Source organism: Xiphophorus hellerii, chromosome 10 (assembly GCF_003331165.1).
Source record: "Xiphophorus hellerii strain 12219 chromosome 10, Xiphophorus_hellerii-4.1, whole genome shotgun sequence".
Taxonomy (NCBI): Eukaryota; Metazoa; Chordata; class Actinopteri; order Cyprinodontiformes; family Poeciliidae; genus Xiphophorus; species Xiphophorus hellerii.
The window spans coordinates 7,719,243-7,738,414 of NC_045681.1; the positions used below are offsets into that span (position 1 = coordinate 7,719,243).

At 37.2% G+C, this 19,172-nt stretch overlaps 1 protein-coding gene across 4 annotated transcripts in view; it reads left to right on the forward strand.

Moving 5' to 3' along the window:
* Positions 1-4,393: 4,393 nt before the first annotated feature.
* The window catches only part of pax2b (paired box 2b), a 41,164-nt gene continuing 26,385 nt past the window's right edge, over positions 4,394-19,172 (forward strand). The window contains exons 1-5 of one of the 4 annotated variants that reach the window (XM_032575392.1): positions 4,394-4,991; positions 6,328-6,505; positions 6,865-7,062; positions 11,681-11,760; positions 13,336-13,455. In XM_032575392.1, the coding sequence (XP_032431283.1) occupies positions 4,949-4,991; positions 6,328-6,505; positions 6,865-7,062; positions 11,681-11,760; positions 13,336-13,455 (619 nt within the window). In that variant the 5' untranslated portion in view covers positions 4,394-4,948. The remainder of the gene's footprint in view (positions 4,992-6,327; positions 6,506-6,864; positions 7,063-11,680; positions 11,761-13,335; positions 13,456-19,172) is intronic. The other 3 variants (XM_032575393.1, XM_032575394.1, XM_032575395.1) reach the window with 3 other exon arrangements.

Genomic DNA, 19,172 nt, shown 5'->3' on the forward strand with positions numbered 1-19,172 from the left:
CAGTTTGCAGACAAAAATAAAATTTAATAATAAGAATGATAAGAATAATATACATTTTTGTCGTGCAGAACACATTTGACAGTTTTGAGAGTCAAAAAGGAATAAAACTGTATCTAGGAATATCATAACTTTAGGCTGCAATTTTAAATGCAAATGCACAGAAAAAAATATTTTCCTTGGTAGTTAGTTAGTTAGTTAGTTAGTTAGTTAGTTAGTTAGTTAGTTAGTTAGTTAGTTAGTTAGTTAGTTAGTTAGTTAGTTAGTTAGTTAGTTAGTTAAAAACCTGCCTAACTTGGGGAAATTCACTTGTTACAAAAGAAAAAAGTTGTACATGTAACAAAGCAAAGTGGTCAAATACACTACTAATATATTATATTATATTATATTATATTATATTATATTATATTATATTATATTATATTATATTTTTGTGCATTTCGTATTATACAATTAAATATATAATAAGCCTATAATAAAATTACAATTATTTAAAATAATCCGAATCTTGTTTACTGATATCAGGAAGTGGAGGCAATATGCACTCATGTCAAATGTAACAGGATCGTGATTAGAACAGTGAATAAAACAACAGTAAGCATAAATAAAAGCAAAGAGATCAGGCTCTTTAATTTTGCGTTTAAACCGGGGAGTCGATGGAAATCAGTTGCAATGATTCAATTAATCATGAACAAAATTAAAAGCCAGTGCAAAAATCAATCTCTCAGAGTGAAGCTCCATCTGCTCACGCCTGCGAGATTTGCAACCCGGGATCCATAAAGGTATATAGTAGCCAGGATGAATGCGGTGAGGAAGTCTAACATAAACCACCGCAGTTAGGAGGACTTTCTTTTAGTGGTGGAGAGGACAGACATTTGCGTTTGTAACCACTGCAGTAAAAATAAAAACCCAGACAGCGCTGATATTTTCAGAAGTATTTATTTAAAACATGCATCCAATGAAATGTTGGTCTTTTAGAACGCTCTATGTGTAACTCAACCAATAGAACCTTTTCTTTAAGACCAAAAAAACTTACAACCAGAGGAGTCCGCTCCCTTCTGCAGGCAAACTCACATCGTTTGGTCTTAACGCAAGACAGTCATCGAACAAGTCTGCAGTTAAAGGGAAACATTGAGATAAAACTGATAGGACAACTCTTTGAATGAAAGTTCTTTACCAACACTCAGACGCCTCCATCCTCCTGATCCTGAGCGAGTGTGCGCCATAATGTGCGGAGCTGCATGCTGGACCAGCGATGCTGCTTCTCTCCTCTCCTCCTCCTTCTCCTCCTCTTCCACCTCCTCCATGCCACCTCTCCTCTCTGCACAGGCCATTAGGAAGCGGGGCAAAAGATAAATTGCTCTCTGTCAATACATTACACCTCTCCTAATGGGTGCACGCCAGGCTCCGAAAACATTTTTGCAAACTCTTGACATGCGGTGGCATCGTCTTAAACGCTGCAGCTGTGAGCCAGAGAGAGAAATACGGGGTTGTGTTTGGGTTTAAACTGGAGGAACTGCTTCTTTCCTCAAGTGTATTATTTCTGAATCTCAGATTTTGCCCTCTCCCCCTCCTCCAACCCCCCTAAAAAAGAAGCTAAAAGTTACAGTAACGTTTCTTTGACCTGTCCTCTTTAATTTGATCCTGAATGTCCCGGTTAGGAACTCTCTGACCCTCGCATTGTAACTGCGTAACAGGGCGGCCTCCTAGAATAAAGAAGAGCGAATGAAAGAGAGAGAGAGAGAGAGAGACCGGGGCCACACCGCACGTGCTGTTCAAACAAAAGTCAAACAATAAATAAAAAATACAAAATTGGGATTCTCCTCGACCCCCTATTTTCTCTCCCTCCTTAATTTTTTTACATTAGATGGGTGGTGGTGATGGTTGGGAGCAGGAGGAGAGAAAAGTGGGGGTGTAAAACTGAAGAAGGGGGTGACGATGGGGTAGATGGGCGGGGGCTGGAGAGGGGGGTCTTATAGTAGGTGCGTGTGTGGAGGGGTGTAGCTTTAAGGGAAATGTGCAGCCGGGTGTGAAATTACAGCCTATAGTGCTACATATTGTACCAGAAGCCCTCTCCAAAAACAGTAACAAAAAGAGAAATCATCCCCTAACCTGACCAGGAGGCCGCCTGCCCCAAAGAGATGGCCCCCCATCTCAACCCCCAAAATATGGTGACATAATGTCATTATTATTATTATTATTATTATTATTATTATTATTATTATTATTATTGTTAAGTAAAAAGAACAATAATAAAACAGTTAACCTACAGATGATCAAATGTATCAATTACTCAATAATCAATCAATAAAACCTGTGTTAGATAATAAGCTTTATTTATGATAAGCTAGATTGGTCATTTGAGCAGTGACACATGAATTGCTTGTAAACAAGAGTAACTCACTTGCAACAAGTATCCAGTAGTAGCAATCTTAAACAAACATCAGCAAAGATTGAGACCATTTCAAAATCAAATCATCGTTTACTGGTTTACTGTTAGATAAAATAAGTCTTAGTTATAAATAGTTACTAAATTCCATGTCTCTAACTATTCATGTATATTAACGGAGTTCACAGAATGCAATGAAAATCTACAGTAAAATGACATAAACATATTATGCAGTAAAGAACTGCTGAGAACATAAATGTTTTACAGGAAAAAACTATATAGATATATAGTAACTTTTGAATATAGGTCAGTGTGTAAAACACATAATTTAGTTCAGTTCCAACAAACTCTCCGAAATGTACTTGCTCAACTAAATTAGCCACACTCTCCACCATTATTTTCCCCCCAATCTTAGAAATAAACCAAAAATAAGAATTGATTCGTGATTAAGACATAAACCTTTACTGTAATTCACATTTTTAATTTATTCTAACATGATGCTTTTCAACCATTTTCCTGTAAATCACTAAGATGTGACCTTCATTGGCTAAAACTGCCTCAAGCCTCAGCAGCTGAACTCACTAGCATGCTTGACTTTAGCATAAGGACTGTCACTAAACAATAGTCAAAAATGCAATAATAATAATAATAATAATAATAACAGTAATAATAAATATTGTAAGTCTTCAAATACATTCCTCTGTGGATACTGTTGCTAAGAGCAGTATCTGACTGAAAAGAAAACATTTTCAGTTTCATTCTAACATAAATCATCAGTATAATTTTTATTAAAATATATAAGAATTTGGGGCATCAATGAACATTACATTCATACATTCATTTGCTTGAATATGTTCCTTGATCATTTAGATTTATATGTACAATTTAAAAAATTCACTTTAATTACTGATTATGATATTCTCCAAAAATATTTTTGAAGAATTTATTATGATTTAATGTATATATGTGTATATTTTTTTTATTCTTCTGAGAACTTTTAAAAGGTTTTAGGACCTTCTTTATATTTTATCTAGATCACATTGAAATAACGATAATATAGATTTTTTTATTCTAATAATCAATTCTGCCTTCTATCATAATTTCATATTAAAAATGTGACTGCAAGTCAAAAAACAACATGTATCTAAACATAAGTGCAATCATATACCTTTCTATCTATCTAGCTTATTTTATTCTGGAAAATCTTCCCCAAAAGGTTTTTTTTTAACTTTCTTTTTTGTATGACACTTAAGTCCTCCCTAAAATTGTACTTGTTTTAGAACCCTTAGGTCAGCTGTGTTTAGGTTTGAGAAACTATACAGCGCCATCTACAGAAGGAGCGTTGTTATTGGTGCAGAGGAACCTTCACCTCCGACCATCACCATGCACTGTAACTCCCACTCTGGAGCAGCACAATCATCACACCATCAGCTGCGTGCAATAAAGGTCAACATATCTATTTTTAACCGTAATATATATTTAATATCCAATTAAATCAAGAAAAAAGATCAGGGGCTAATCTCTGGGGCCTGCTCGGGTTGAAATCCAAAGAAAAATTCTTTAAAAATTCATATATATATATATATATATATATATATATGTGACAGGGTTTTTAAATAGTAAAGTGATATATTTATCTGAATTGCTTTTATTATAGTTATTATTAATGTAATATGCTCTTTGTCCGACAAAGACACAAAAATGAGTTCTCATTATTATTTTTGATATAATATTTTTTCCAAATTTTGCTGTAAGCAAGAACGTAACTTTCTACCGTCTAATAAACACATGTTTGCAAGTCGGACCCTGTCTCTTATTTATTACCCCTCCCCTTTTTTTTTTTTGGCGTGTCAGAGAACTAGAGACCTCCTCATTTGGACCCCCTTTTTTTTCTTTTTTGCGCTGGCGAATCACAAAGTGTTGGCATCTATTGCCTTTGTCTGACAAGTCATCCATATAAGCAAAAAGGGGGGTCTGCAGAGGGGAGGAGGGGGACGGAGAGAAGAAGGAGGAGGAGGAGGAGGGGAGGGTTGCAGCTTTTAGAACCACAGACACAGAGTAGAGGCTTCATTCCCAGCTCCAAAAATCCAGCCTCACGCACCCTATTGCGCCAAGAAAGCCAGAAGCCGGCGTGTAAGCCTTTCTTCGCCCGCGAATCGAGCCCACCAGGACTGAGGACATATCGGGGGGCCCTGTACGGAGAGATTCCTGAGAAAAAAAAAAAAAGAGAGAGAAAAAAAAAGGAACCGGGTTCGGTCGCTGGCATGCTGTGAGAATTACCTCCAGCTTTGAGAAGCGCTCCTTCCGTCATGCAGTGCACCTGCAAGAAGACATCCAGTTGACGGACCGGACTGCTGAAAAAAGAGAGAGAGAGAGAGAGAGAGAGAGAGAAGAGGGGGAACTTTAAGGGGAAGAAGTTGCCATCGGATCGGGGCTGGAGGGGGGTCCAAATTATAAGTCCCTCCATCGATTAGAGTCACATTTTTTCTCCACAATTCCCCCCCTCGATAGGAAGGCGAAACGGCGACTTCAGTTGATTATCTGTCTTTCCTTTGCTATCCAATGGATATTCACTGCAAAGCAGACCCCTTCACGGCGATGCACCGTAAGTAGCACAACCCGAGTTTGCCTGCCGCTGCAGCTTTTACACGCGTGCATATGGATAAAAAAATATATATTTATATATATATACGAAAAGGAAGACGTTTCATTCCTGCACACTGTAGCACAGCGCAGCAGTTCTTAAAGTGCAACCAGCATCTTAGCGCATAAAAATACGCAGAACAAAGGCCAAACTGAGATATTTCGGACTAATTGTGACTTATCAAATATCAGTTCCGAAACTAATTAGAATTTTCCACTTTGTTTATTTATTTATTTTTTACAATTATCCGTGAAAATGCCTCCAAAATATTAAATAAAAAAAATGAAATGTGTCACAGTAAACAAAGAACACGCTTTTCAGCAGGTGCTTTCTTTATTTTACACGTGCGCCAGCCCGAATCTTTCCGCGCGCCCATATGCGCGTGCAAGGCCTAATAAGTCAGGACATATTAGTTACACATCTATTATTCAAATTATCCGTGCAACTACATCCAACTTAAATGCGCATAAAGGATGCTTTAATCCTAATTTGAGGAGTAGCGTTTCATAATTGATGACCTCTTTGTTTACAAGATGATGTGCAATATGAGTAATCAGAGTTAAATTGTAGGGGAACATAATCAACATGCATGAGTGAATGATGAGCCCTGAAAGTGATACGCAGAAATATCACAGTGGGTGCAGATGAGAGTAAAGAACAGTTATAAAGTATTTTGTTTCAAGAAATTATTCTGTATTTTCTATTACTTTTATAGTTAAGAACCAATGTAAACTTACGCGGAAGTGTAGAATGGGTCAGTATCTCACATAAAATAAATATTTCTGAACTTAGCAAGTAATTATTACATTTTGTGGGTGTTTTTTAATCTTGTTATCGACATATTATCTAATCGTATTTTTTTTGCAATAGAATTAGTCTGGCTATTTTGAATGCTGGAACGTTAAGGAAAATGTATATTTTTTTTCCCTTTCAAAAAAGTTTCCTGTTGTAAATATATTTGTATTTTCCATTTTCAAAAGAAAAATATATATGTAAGTGCATAATTATTGGAAATAAACAATTTGTTTTTTATGAATTAGATAAAGCCAGATACGTGAGCACCCTTTCTGGCATCAAAGTTAAAAAAAAAAAAAAGTTTTCAAACGAAACAATTTTTATATTAATCACAATTTTCTGCCGTCACTCCATGTTTTATTCTTAAAAACGAAGTAAATTATTTTCTGATTCTTTTTTTTTTTATCCACTTTTGTTTCATTTGCCTGCACCTTCTTTCATTTTCTTTTTTTTCCATAACGACCTTATGTAATGTTACGTCTGTGTGTTTTTGCTGCTGTTGTATCCCACGTAGGGCACGGAGGTGTGAACCAGCTCGGCGGGGTGTTCGTGAACGGCAGACCCCTCCCGGACGTGGTGAGGCAGCGGATAGTGGAGCTGGCCCACCAGGGCGTCCGGCCCTGCGACATCTCCAGACAGCTGCGGGTGAGCCACGGCTGCGTCAGCAAGATCCTCGGCAGGTGAGAGGGGGATTCTCCGGGAAAGGCGAACCTGAATCCATATTAATAAGCGTGTTTTTCTTTTCTTTTCTTTTGTTATTCGTCTTTACAGTCCCCTAACGGTGAGAACTTTTGGTAAATTAGAGGCGCAAAACTTCCCTTAAAGTCACGTCGTATTTTGACACTGCACCTGTTTCCTTTCATGTTGACGTTCTTCGTGCGATGCTTCGTTTGTTTCTAACGTTCCACTCTTACTTAAACTCCAAAAAATAGTCCCTTTTCAATGAAATAATTAACATTTTTACACTTTTGTGTGTTTAAAGATGCATGAAAGGTTTTAAAATTAGGATTTTTTTTTTTTTTCCATTCCACTCTTGCAGATACTACGAGACTGGCAGTATCAAGCCTGGAGTCATTGGTGGGTCCAAACCCAAAGTGGCCACTCCGAAAGTAGTGGAAAAAATAGCAGACTACAAGAGACAAAATCCCACCATGTTTGCCTGGGAGATCAGAGACAGACTGCTGGCAGAGGGCATCTGCGACAACGACACTGTTCCCAGCGTCTCATCCATTAATAGGTAGGAGAAATGATATGCAGCTTCAAAAAGTTACCTTATTATAAATATGTATTGCTTTGTAGTGCTTCATTTTACATTTTATAATAATAATAATAATAATCTTTTTTGTTTTATTTACTAGATGTTTTAGTAAATAAAAATATTAATAGCACAAATAATTTATGTTGGCTTATTTTATTATTTTATTCTTTTTTAGAAAATAATAAAATTATAAAAATCACATAAATGATTTTTATTAGATTGATAATCAAAAGATGAGGCTGTGTTGGGATTTTAATTTGTAAATGAACATAATAATGATGATTACATATATATATATATATATATATATATATATATATATATATATATAAAAAGGCTAAATCTAACTGATGTTGGATGGATAATGAAGGGAGCTGACAAAAAAAAAAAAAAAAAATTAAAGCAATAATTTATTACATCAGCCTATCTCTGCGGAGCAGCACATAGCTGGAGCGACTTCTCAGAGGTGCAATTCAATCTTTGAGATCAACCCCCAGCCCCTCCAGCCTCCCTCCCTCTGACAATCAGCAGTTGTACATCCAGGACTGAGTGAATCTGTCGAGATGAAAACCGATCAATATGCGGTGACCAGAATCCCGTGGCGCTATAAAGCAGGCCAATTTTCTTTAGCGCATCTAAAGTGCAGGAGGGCTGCACTGAAAGAGAGAGGGAGAGAAAAAGAGGGCACTTCTGGTGATTTTTTTTTATTTTTTATTTGAATTTTTTGTAAAATGTTGCTTAACTCAAAATGTAAAACAAATGCTTAAAATGTCATGATAATATATTGTTGTATTTGATGATAATGATGTGCAAAAATGCAGACAAGAGGAATATTTGTAGTACATCAGGTCAAAATATAGAGCAAATTTTGCTCTTAAAATTTTTGAAGTTTTTTGTTGTGGCTGCACCCAAAACTAGGGGCCCCTTTCCCCTCACATCACCTCTCTTCACCCCACCACCACCACCAGAGATCCCTGGCGATGAACTTTGGTTAAGAGGCACTGTTCCATATAGAGGCAGCATCAGCATTACATTTTAATGAGCTGATGGGAGAGCCTGGACAGCTCCACACAAGACATCTTTTAAATAGAGAGAAAGAGAGAGAGAAAGCAAAAAAAAAAGGGGGGGGGGGGGGGGGGGTCTGAAGAAAATTCATTTCATGCTTCGTGGCTGCTTAAAAAGCCCCATTTAAGGAGGCTCAGACACATGTATGTGATAAATTCAAAATGTACGTTAATATAATCAAAAGAGCTATAACTTATTTTTTTCCAATTCCAATTAAAGATAGGTTTATTTTGGAAAGGAGGATGGAATTGGGGGAGGCTTTGTGTGTCTTTGTTTATATGGGGAAATTAAATTCTGAACACAAAGAGCTATAATTCTATCAACCAAATATGAGAGCTGGTGTGAATTTCCATCATGGGCGGTTCTTCCATGAATACTGCCCCAAGCAAGCAACAGGAGGAAATTTTAGCTTTTTTTTTTTTTAAGGAAAATTATTTTTTCATAAATAGGTTTCATAAATTCAAAGTGTGTTTAAAGAGTCTAGTACTAGTGATGATTCACTCCTGGTTTAATCGGTCCATTTCTTGCAATTTGTCCCAATTTAAAGTGGTCTGCCAAAAATATGCTTAAAGGTCTTTCTCTGTATCTTGTTCGAAATAGAACAAAGATGTCATAATTCTCAAATTGTGTTTAAAATAATATCTGTTCAGAACCAGTAGATGTCGTGTTATTTTAGATTTAGAACAGCTATTTCAATGTAATCCAGTCGCTAAAAGTTTATGAAATAGCCCTTTACTTTCATGCTTTTAGGAGCCTGCAACCAAATCTTGTTCTAAACAGATGGCCATATATTTCTTGCGATGCTTACATCATGCACAGTACGGGGTGTACTCACTTTTCCACTGCCTGAACTTGACAATAAGTAAGAGAAAACCTAGTTGGAAAATTACAGGACATTTTTGTAGGGACTCTGGCGACCCCTGACACACTGGCTCTCTGGGCGAAGGCCGTATCACCCACATCCTATATCATACCTTGTTCCTTTCATTCTCTTGCTCTGTAATCCAGTGCCACCCACAGTGAACATGAAAAAAAAAATCCTTTGTAGAAGAAGAAAGAAGAATTTGTTTTGATGTAGCAAATGAACACATCTTTAACGGTTCAATTTGAGATAGATTGTCACTGGAGATTTCCAAAAGAAAATGACTAGAAACATTCAAATGACAGGAGACTTTTTTTTTCCTCTTCAGATGCTTAAAGAAGAATTAAAAAAAAAAACACTGGAGCCAAAGTCTTTTCCAGTTGGGTGCTTCGGTGAATTCCAGTGGCAGACAGTCTGACCTCAGAACCGTTAACAAAAGAGGATGCTAGATTTAAACACCTTTCTCCTGCATGCATTATTAAATACAACAGAGTTAGTGTTGGAGCTATAAAGAGCCACCAAAGCCAACACTTTCTGCATGACATAAAGTGAAAAAAAAAAAAAAAATCAAACACAAAAAGAAAAAGTCTTCGATGGTGCTCGATATTATTGATTCAGAAGTAAAGCAATTTTAATATCTCTTCGGGGGATTTTCAGCAACAAGCAGGTCATTAATTCATTCTGCTAAATTGCTTATTCAATAAGAAGAACATGGATACCGAATAAAATCTTTTTAATTTATGTCGCGCAGACAAGTCAAGGGGTCGAATAACTGTTGTGGGGGGGCGGGAAAAAAAAAAAAAAAAGAAAATATCAATGCATCCTTTCTGGGAAGTTGTGTTTTAGGCGTATTTGCCTCCAAGGGAGAGTTTTTTTTTCTTCTTTCATTTGTGACACTGTCGAATTTATTTCTCGAAAACCTCCAGGCTCCTGCGATAATGTAACTATCCAAAATAGCTCAGATTTTACTTTTAATCTATAGGAATACAGAAGACAAAAAGCGCAAAATCACAGAAATCTCTCAGCAGACCTCTGGTGAGGGGCTCCCACGGCATCCGTGATGAGTAGTTTTAAAGTTTACAAATTATTGTGACAGCTCCCTTTCTCCCCGAGTGCCATTCAGATTAAAGGAATCTAATGCTGGCGTAAGCTTGTGCAAGGCAATAAGGAACTATTGCTTTCCTGTCACATATAATTTATAGCTTTCTATTTGCATCTGTTTGCCCGTGTGACTAATCCCCAACTTTTTCCTCACACTGGCCTCAATCAATACAACCTCATCCGCATTGGCACACGGGGGGCCATGGGTTGAGTTTGATCGGTAACTGTGAAACCCCTTCCAACCTGGGTGGGTCAGGGCGGCGGGAGGGCCGGGGGGTGGAGGTGGTGGCTGCTGATTAGTGTGTGCCAGGTAGAGCCAGTGAAGCTGATCATTGAGGTGAATTGATGTGATTTCATGCTTTGTTTGCAAGATCACCCAGACCAAAAAGTGCAATAGAGTTTGTTTTTTTTTCAGCTTTTATGACGAAACCACTGACCGCATCCATGTTTGTGAATGAGTTGGATTTGATATTTTTGTCAGAAAATATATTTGTGGTAGCTGCCATGATGCTCAAATTAGAGGAGGAAAAATTCAAGAAGTTATCTTAATGCTGGTGATCAGACCTGCTTCATGTCCTATGGGTCTGGTTCTGGAGGGCTTACGACTCCTGTTGATCCTTAGAGCAACAAAACTACTTGAGGCACATTTTCCTCCGGTCTGTAGGAAAATGTTTGCTTTTAAAAACTGTCTTCAGCTTTTAAAAGCAAACTGAAGACAGATCTGTTCAGGTAGGTTTGCAGTTTCAGATATTTCTGCATAAACCTATTGTTTTATTAAAGAGTGTAACAATCACCGGGAGCTGATCTGTCATCATCAGTTAATGGAACAAATATCATCTTAAGGTTCTCTCCAAAATAAATAGATACATTTTACATGCAGTAATATACAGTTATTTGCATCTAAGGACGAGTCAATAACATTGTAATTTGATCCCAGTTGTAAAACACTGCAGCCAAGTTATTTTGCCTGTTGGTAAAACATTTTCGAACTAAGCAAGCACAGTCAATTGAGGCGCTGACTTTGCAGTAATGCCTCCTCCTGAGCAAGTGTGTAGCGACAGTGGACAGTTGACTGCATCAGCTTTTCAGCAATCCTGCATAATGAGCATGCATGTGGTGACAGTTGAAAGGAAAACTCCTTTTGTTAACGGCAGCAGGATAAAAGTGAATTATTGAAGAAAAACTAGAGTATAAAGATTTGTATTCATACGCGTCCCTGCAAAAGTAGACATTGGGATCGACACTGTCCTTACCATCCCGTTGTGACAACAACATGCAAAAGAATGTCTACATTGGCTTTGACATTTTGTTTCTTTACGTAATGACTTGACTGCATTTCCTCACTTCCTTATCCTCGAAAATTATACATCTGTTTGATCATTTTTTAATTGTTTGTTTCCTTAGTTTGATCATTTCTAGAATGTTTTTGTGTCTGGTTGTCTGTGTTTATCTTTGGTAAAACACCTTTATGCTTGTCTGCATAAAATGTTTTTTGTAAAAAAGTTTCACTGAATACAGGTTGACTGAGAACCACTCGTTACATCTCCTCTTCTTTTCTTTTTTCTCCAGGATCATCAGAACAAAGGTCCAGCAGCCTTTCCATCCATCTCCTGATGGATCATCGCTTTCGACGCCCGGTCATACAATAGGTAAAGAAATACCATCTCAGAACCTGCACATGTGGTTATTAATTTTCATTAACTTTTTTAATGAAAATTGTAAAATGAGTGATGGGGATTATTTATAAACCATTAACTTGCATCTTCAACTTCTCATTTGAAATCGGTACATTCCATGATTAACTGAAAGATGGAAAACAATTTCCGTATGCAAACCGGGGACCATTTCTAAAACTAAAGGCCCATTTGCCTGTTTCAGTTTTGAAAAAGCTACTTTTTTACCGTCAGTGTAAATTTAGAAAATGTAAAAACTGCATGAAAAATCTGAAATATACAGTCGGAATCATTTTTAATAATAAAAAAAAGAAACTTAGTATTTCTAAACGCTCTACCTCTTTAACTAAGATTGTACTTTTCTAAAAACCTGTTTTATTAAACCAGATACTTGTCTTCTATCCTCTGGAGGAAGTTTAAGATGACACCTTTGATGAATAGTTACATGCAATAAAATATTTGAATGAAAAGTTCTTATTAAAGACAAATTTAAGCAGTCATACAACAAAAAAAATCTATACATCTTTATATTTTACAGAAAAGAGATCGCAGACAGTATGTTCTTTTCATGTAAACTTTTCTGACTTTTATTCCTTGTATCAGTTTTTAAAGTGGTTTATAACTTGAAAAGTTACAGGACAACAGGGTTAGCTTTGAGCTGAACACAAAACTACTTCAATAACTGGGAACAATTTGAAGATCAGCGTGTTTAATTCTGAGTAGACTTTGTGTGTGGTGTACAACATGGGCCAAAAATTATGTGTATGTATTAATTAAAAAAGTATTTCAAATGTCAAAATGTAATTTGTTATATTTGCTGATGGGTGGGTGAAAATGTACAGCAACTTCAAATTCATAAGAATAAAACAGATGATTTAACAGACATAATTTGTCACCTAAGCTTAAATCAAAGCAAAATTCATGGCATTCCTGTATTCAGAAAAAATAACAGAGAAAGAGAAAGAGTACATGAGATCAAATTCCCAGGAGCTTTGACAAAAATGGTTGTAAAATGTGCTGGAAACTTCATATTAACCACATGCAAACACCTGTCTGAAAAAACTAAGCACACTATAAACCAAAAATCTGTTCTCTTGGTGTAACAGTCACTTAGTGGAGCTGTGGGAAAAAAAACTTATAAAAGTTCATTACTTTATTAATAGTAACAAAATAACTAAATTAGGACACCAAGATTATGTTTACTGTGAGGATTAAACTATTCTGTTACTGAGAAAGTGTTATAATTTAAGAGACATATTCAATTTAAATACATAGCTCCACGCAATTAATGTCTTAGTTTCTTATGTACATACTGCCTAATGAGTGTGTTTGTGGACTTGCATTAAACTATGCATATTGGTTGATATTGACAGAAATTGATTTGTAAACTCAGTAACCAGCACTAAAGAGGAGCAGGTTTACACTCCTTTTCAATCATGTAAATTGAGTGAATAAATGTGATGGCTTCATCTCAGATGTTACATTTGTTTACATTTAAATGTTCAAAATAAAAACGTCAGTCAATCAATTTTCTTTCTGCCTTTCCCACAGTACCAAACACAGTTTCCCCACCTGTAACCAGCGCCTCCAACGACCCTGCGGGATCCTACTCCATTAACGGGATTTTGGGTATTCCTCGATCCAACGGAGAGAAGAGAAAAAGAGATGACGGTAAGAGGGCCATGTTTAAGATTTAGTAATTAAATAATGCCTAAAAGGGCTGACAGAAAGTTTTGCATTTTGAATTGCTTTATCCTACAAACTCCTCTTTGCTGAGCTTGCATTAAAGCCTGCCTCAGTTCCAGTATGACCCCTATAAAACACCTGAGTCTGGACTCCGTTACACCGCTGTGTCAACCTGCCAACGAGTCCTTTGATTTGAAGACACGACCTCCGCTGTTGTCTCCTGCAATTAATCTTTATGGAAGTGATTAAAGGGCTTTAGATAATTACATGTCAAGATGATGTAGCCAACCACCCAGGTCAGTCAAGAAAGCTGCTGTAGCTCTGAGAAGAGCTTTTCAGCCCCCCCACCACCTCACCTCCCAACAACCAAAAGTAGCTTCATTTCTTCTGCTGGGTTGGTGGGTATAAGGAGGCCTGAGGCGATATAGATTATTGGTTCTGTAAGCAATAGGCCTCCCTAATGTCACTACATAAGAAGCTGATGAGAATGGCTAAACAGATGCAGCCGAGTTAGAAGGCATGCATGGGTACGGAGCAGTTATCTCAAACAGGGTGGGGAATGAGTGCCTTATTTCTGCAGTTCTCCTGAATGAGAGCTAATCAGAGCTCGGCGGCAGTTTACATAGCGTCTTTCTTTGTTCTGGCGTTTGTCGGAGGGGGGTTGGAAGGAGAGGTTTGTGGGATATTGAGTGGAATTGATGTTTTATGTGCGTGTGGGGAGGGGAGGGATGACTAATGACCTGTCAGAGGTAGATTTCCTGGCAAAGATATAAAAACCAGCATGACGTGGACATGGCAAATGACATAATCAAGTCTTTTCCCTGTAAGAGATGCAATCGAGGGGGCATAATGCAAACGTCTGGTGTTTTCTGGAGGTTCATTTTCAGTCGTTCGAGGACCCTCTCGTATTAGCCGGGGTGTAATGTCTAGTCACTGAATGATAAAATGCGGGCATTTCTATGCAGATTGCTACTGAAGGGCAAAGAGGTATTAAAGGGCATGCAGGGGAATCAGCAGCGTGTTTGAGGGGAGAAAGGCAGGGCTTTTTTTTTGTGGAGGTCTTCCAGCTGACAGCGCCATGTTTCTACAGCTATTCAGCCTCAAATGATTCCCCTGATGTGTTGCCATCTCCATGATTTAGGTGCTCGGCCAGCGTTACGATGAAAGAGAAGAGAGCTGTGCGGTGGGTGTGTGGAAGGCTCTGTGTTTGTGTCAGAGCAGGACTTGCTCTGAGAGTGGTGAGGGAGTTTTGGTTTCTATATATATGTACTGTACTTCCTCAGTGCTTTGCCTGGTGTCTACCTGAAACCACAGGGTCACAGATACTTTATCTCTCCCCAACATAAACTTCAGATCTTGGCCAAACACACAAACGTACACCCCTACACACACGGTTGCAAAAGGAATGTCTTGCCTTGGGCCACAGTTTGTAGGAATAGTATATTACACAAGGTGCTACCCTGTAGACACAATCGTCCTGTTGCTCTTTTCTCTTAAAGAGCACCTCACCACAAAGAAATAAAAGAAAAAATGCAAAATTGAAATATTTCTTTTAGGGAAGTGACAGCATGTTTAGGATTTTTGCTGTGATAAACAGTCGTTTCTTGAGTGATTTCTCTTATGAAGATTGTTTGATAAGTTTTATTGCTTGTTTATGTGTGCCTGTGGGAACCAACAATAGCATGCATTCTCTCTTAAAAATGCAGCAACTCAGCTTAAACAATGAATGTATTTATTTGCAGGAATTATTTTAGGCAATTTACAACTATTAAGCTCCTAAATTCATTTATCTGGCAGTATAATTATGTTTCTATATAACTTCAAGCTTAATCATGTTGAACCAATGTCATTTTAAGTTTATTTTAAATATTGCCAACTTACTAATTGAAATGAGAATAAATAGGAAGTCTGATTAACGTTTTCCTCTTCACTGTTTATTACAATCTGGCAGTAATATAAATGTGAATATAAATGTGATACACCTGTGCATTCTGCACAAATTTCCATCCTTATTTTCAGTATTATTATTTATATAAAAATTTATTTTACAGTTTTTACAGTCTTTTAGGATTTATAGCTCTCTAATCAAGATGGTTGATCTGGCTGGTTCAAATTTTTTAGTCTCTGTAGGTCATAATCTACAAAGTTTCTTTGTAATAACAAGGTTATTTAAGAAGCACAGCATCACAGCAGGCAGCTGTTAAACTTAACGTATCATCTACCTGTTTATGGTGCCCCAATTCTTCTATGAAGAAAATAGTTATATTCAATAAATTTGAATGCTAGAAATGTTCATTTATTTTTAGAACTCAATTCACTAAGTAAAATGCATTATATATTGCACATAGGCTAATGTTTTCAAGCTTTTATTTCTGATAATTTTCTGCTTACAGCTAATGAAAACATGACATATATGATTAGCATATTACCAGATATTAATAGAAATCCTGCCTGCTGACAGGTTGTTTTCAAAACAAGCCTAATCCGAACGGATTTTGTAATTTACTGCATGTGACTATATCCCGCAAAAAGCAGCTGCATTTGGGAATTTCCGAAACTCACTGTTAAGAGCAAAAAAATGCCTTTAGTTTTATTGCTGTGCTTGCTTGTTGATTTTATCGTGTTTTCATGATGGCTTGTTTGCTATTTAAACATATTTTGCCTCGCTCAGTAGGCTGTAGTCTATACTGAGATAATGTTTGGATTAAATTTCCTCACAGTGCAGTAGCTTCCCTGAGCCCTATTTAAGTTGGTAAGCCTCATGATTATTATGGCACAAGCAGTCATTATCAAACACGAACAAAAAAACAAACGGAGGGAAAGGAGGAGGGGAAAGAGAGGGGACAGAGAGGGGAGGGCAACACAAGCTCCAGTGAAATGGATTGGCTGTGGAGCTCCCAGTATTTGTTTTAGGCCGTGACTGTGGCTCTCTGCCAAGCAGGCAGACAGCTCCTAAGTTTCCAAGTCAGCAGTGCCCTTAAAAAAGGCCCCCCACCCCATTACAGGAAGGATGTAGAGATAATGTAGTGTGACACACGTTATGTACACTGGGTCTCTGCTAGAAGAGCTTCAGGGACACAGGTGTCATAAGAGCCATTAATCTACCATTGTCACATGTTATTGCAAATTAAAAGCACCGTGTTACAGTTGGCAGCTATTGTTGCGAACGGACAGGGAGCGGGAACGCGAGCGAGACCCCTGGAGACGGTGACCAGCCTTTGGTGAACACGGCTGTCCGAACCTTTAACAAATTGACACGTATTAGAATTCACAATTCTACAGAGAAAAGCTATTACCTCTCAGATTAACATCCAAGTAGCTTTCCACCACCCCCACTGATTCTGACTCAATTTGCTTTGAGAAAAAAAAAACAAAAAAAAAAAAAACAAGAGGAGCTCAAGCTGTGTTTTACTGAGGAATGCAAAGACAATTTGTCAGAATTTAGAAACAAATTTAATTCATGACTTTTTCATTCACAGTATGAAACCACCTGAGCACACAGCAAATATGAAGTCAGAGGTGGGTTTTGCATAAATGGCACCTAGATAGACTGATTAGAATATTATAAATTGATCTGAGTCTGTGACCCAGCAAGGATAAATGGGCCAATGGTTGGTTGGATGGATGGATATAAATTTGAGATATGTATTAGGGAACTGGTTTATTTATTTATTGCTTTCATAAATAAAGATTTTACAAATGTAATCAGCGTAAAATCTGACACAGGTTCAACTGAACCAACCCAATCTAAGAATTTTCAAATTTGAATTAAATTTTCCAGATATTATTAAATGCAATCCAAAGGAAAATGACTCTTTACTTTAGCAAAGACTTAGAAGGAATCAAAAGCAGCAAATCAAAGACCAGCAGCACAGTCTATTCATAGCTGCAACTTATTACCATATTTTTTTAGGCAGGTTTTGACAACAGGAACTGATTCTTTACCCGCTCTGTCTCTATTGCCTAACCTAAGCAGGGTTTCCAAATCCAGTCCTCGAGATGTACCATCCTGTTACTTTTGAATGCATTCCTTCTCCCACACCACTGAACTAAATGGAACGAATTCCCTCATCACCTGTCATTCAGCTCCATAGAGGCCTGGTAAAAAGCCATTCATTTGATTTAGGTGGGTTGGAGAAGAATGCATCTTGAAGACAATAGTACTCAGGGACTGGACTTTGATCTCACAAGTATCCAAAATGGTCAGTTGTTTTTTTTTTTCAGATAGTCATAACTTTTAAAGTCCACTGAGTAATACAGAATCTGGAATTAGCTATGTTTTTTTTTCTTGCAATATCTGCATAAAAATCCCACGACATAATGACACCAACAGGAAGAGGAATCTTTTTTTCTCTTCTTGTCATTTGGTCACAAACCTTTTTTTTTTTTAACAAATGTGGAATGTGTCATTCAGAAAATGTTGTCTGTAATCTGTAAATAAAACAACTTGTAACAATTTGTAAAGTGAAAAACGTGATATGTCACGATTTTGCAAAGGATTGGGTAGTTTTTGTGACTGGGGACAAATGTTATTAATAAGAGCCGCGGAGAAAAATGACTGTTTGTGTTGTAAAGGTCGCTGGACCCTGTTCTTGAACAACGGTTTGAAAAATGATGGGAGCTTTACATTCTTTTCAAATAGAGTGTGCATTTCCCTAATATAGAAATGCACACTAGGAAAATAGGAACAAATTCCAGGAAAATAAGTTCCAGGAGTAATATGTTTAGGGCCGAATAATCAAAATTAGATTTTTTCTTTCTGCCTATGGTGTCTACTACATGGTTGAGTCAAAACAGAAACGTATTTTTTATTCTAAAGCTCTTTTTCAGCCTTTACCCCTATTCCGTCCATGGTGGTCAGCCAGATCTGCTGTATTAAGAACTGCCAGTGAATAAAGTGACCAGAAACAAACCTCTGACATGAGGCTGTCAAGCATGATTCTTTATTTCAACCTTCTTGCTTTTGGTTGAGTTTTTTTTTTTTTTTGATTTATGATCAAAACCCAGGCTGAAAAATGTCCTGATAAAGATCATAAACATACAATTTCAGAGCGGAGATAGCCACTGACCATCTGTGTGTACGTGACAGTGTGCTACGGTAACTGTTGAATCAATTATTTCTCATCTCTGAGCGTCACGTGGACTAAAACGATGGATCTGAGATGAGTGATGGAGTGGGCCTCCGTCACACCCTGTTCCAGCATCTGTTTTGGGGGGAAGGAAGAATGCAGAAAGTCAGAGAGCAACAGAATGTCTGGACCTAAACACAACAATCCAAATTAGATTAATAAGCCATTTAACACAATTTATGAAGTTATTCCATTAGGCTCACTCCATAAAATGCACAAATCTACACATTTTTAGCTTATAGTAAGAGAGAAGCTGCAAATATTTGGGTTTTTGTTCATTAATTGAATTTCCATCAATCCACTGAGCAATTTGGTGCCCAGTCCTTAAAAACTAATTACAGATCTTTAGTGATGCAGAACAAACATTTTACATTCCACAGACAGTATTTCATTTGTGTTTACATAATCAAAACATTCAATTAGAAAAGCAAAATGCAGCTGAGTTCATCCAAATGGATGCAAATGAGTTTTAATTTGATTCCATTTAGCCCAGAATTGAATCAGGCAGGGAAATTATAGAGGTGTGTTATTGCATAAATGTATGTTGGTTTGTTAAGGTTATAAGAGCGAATA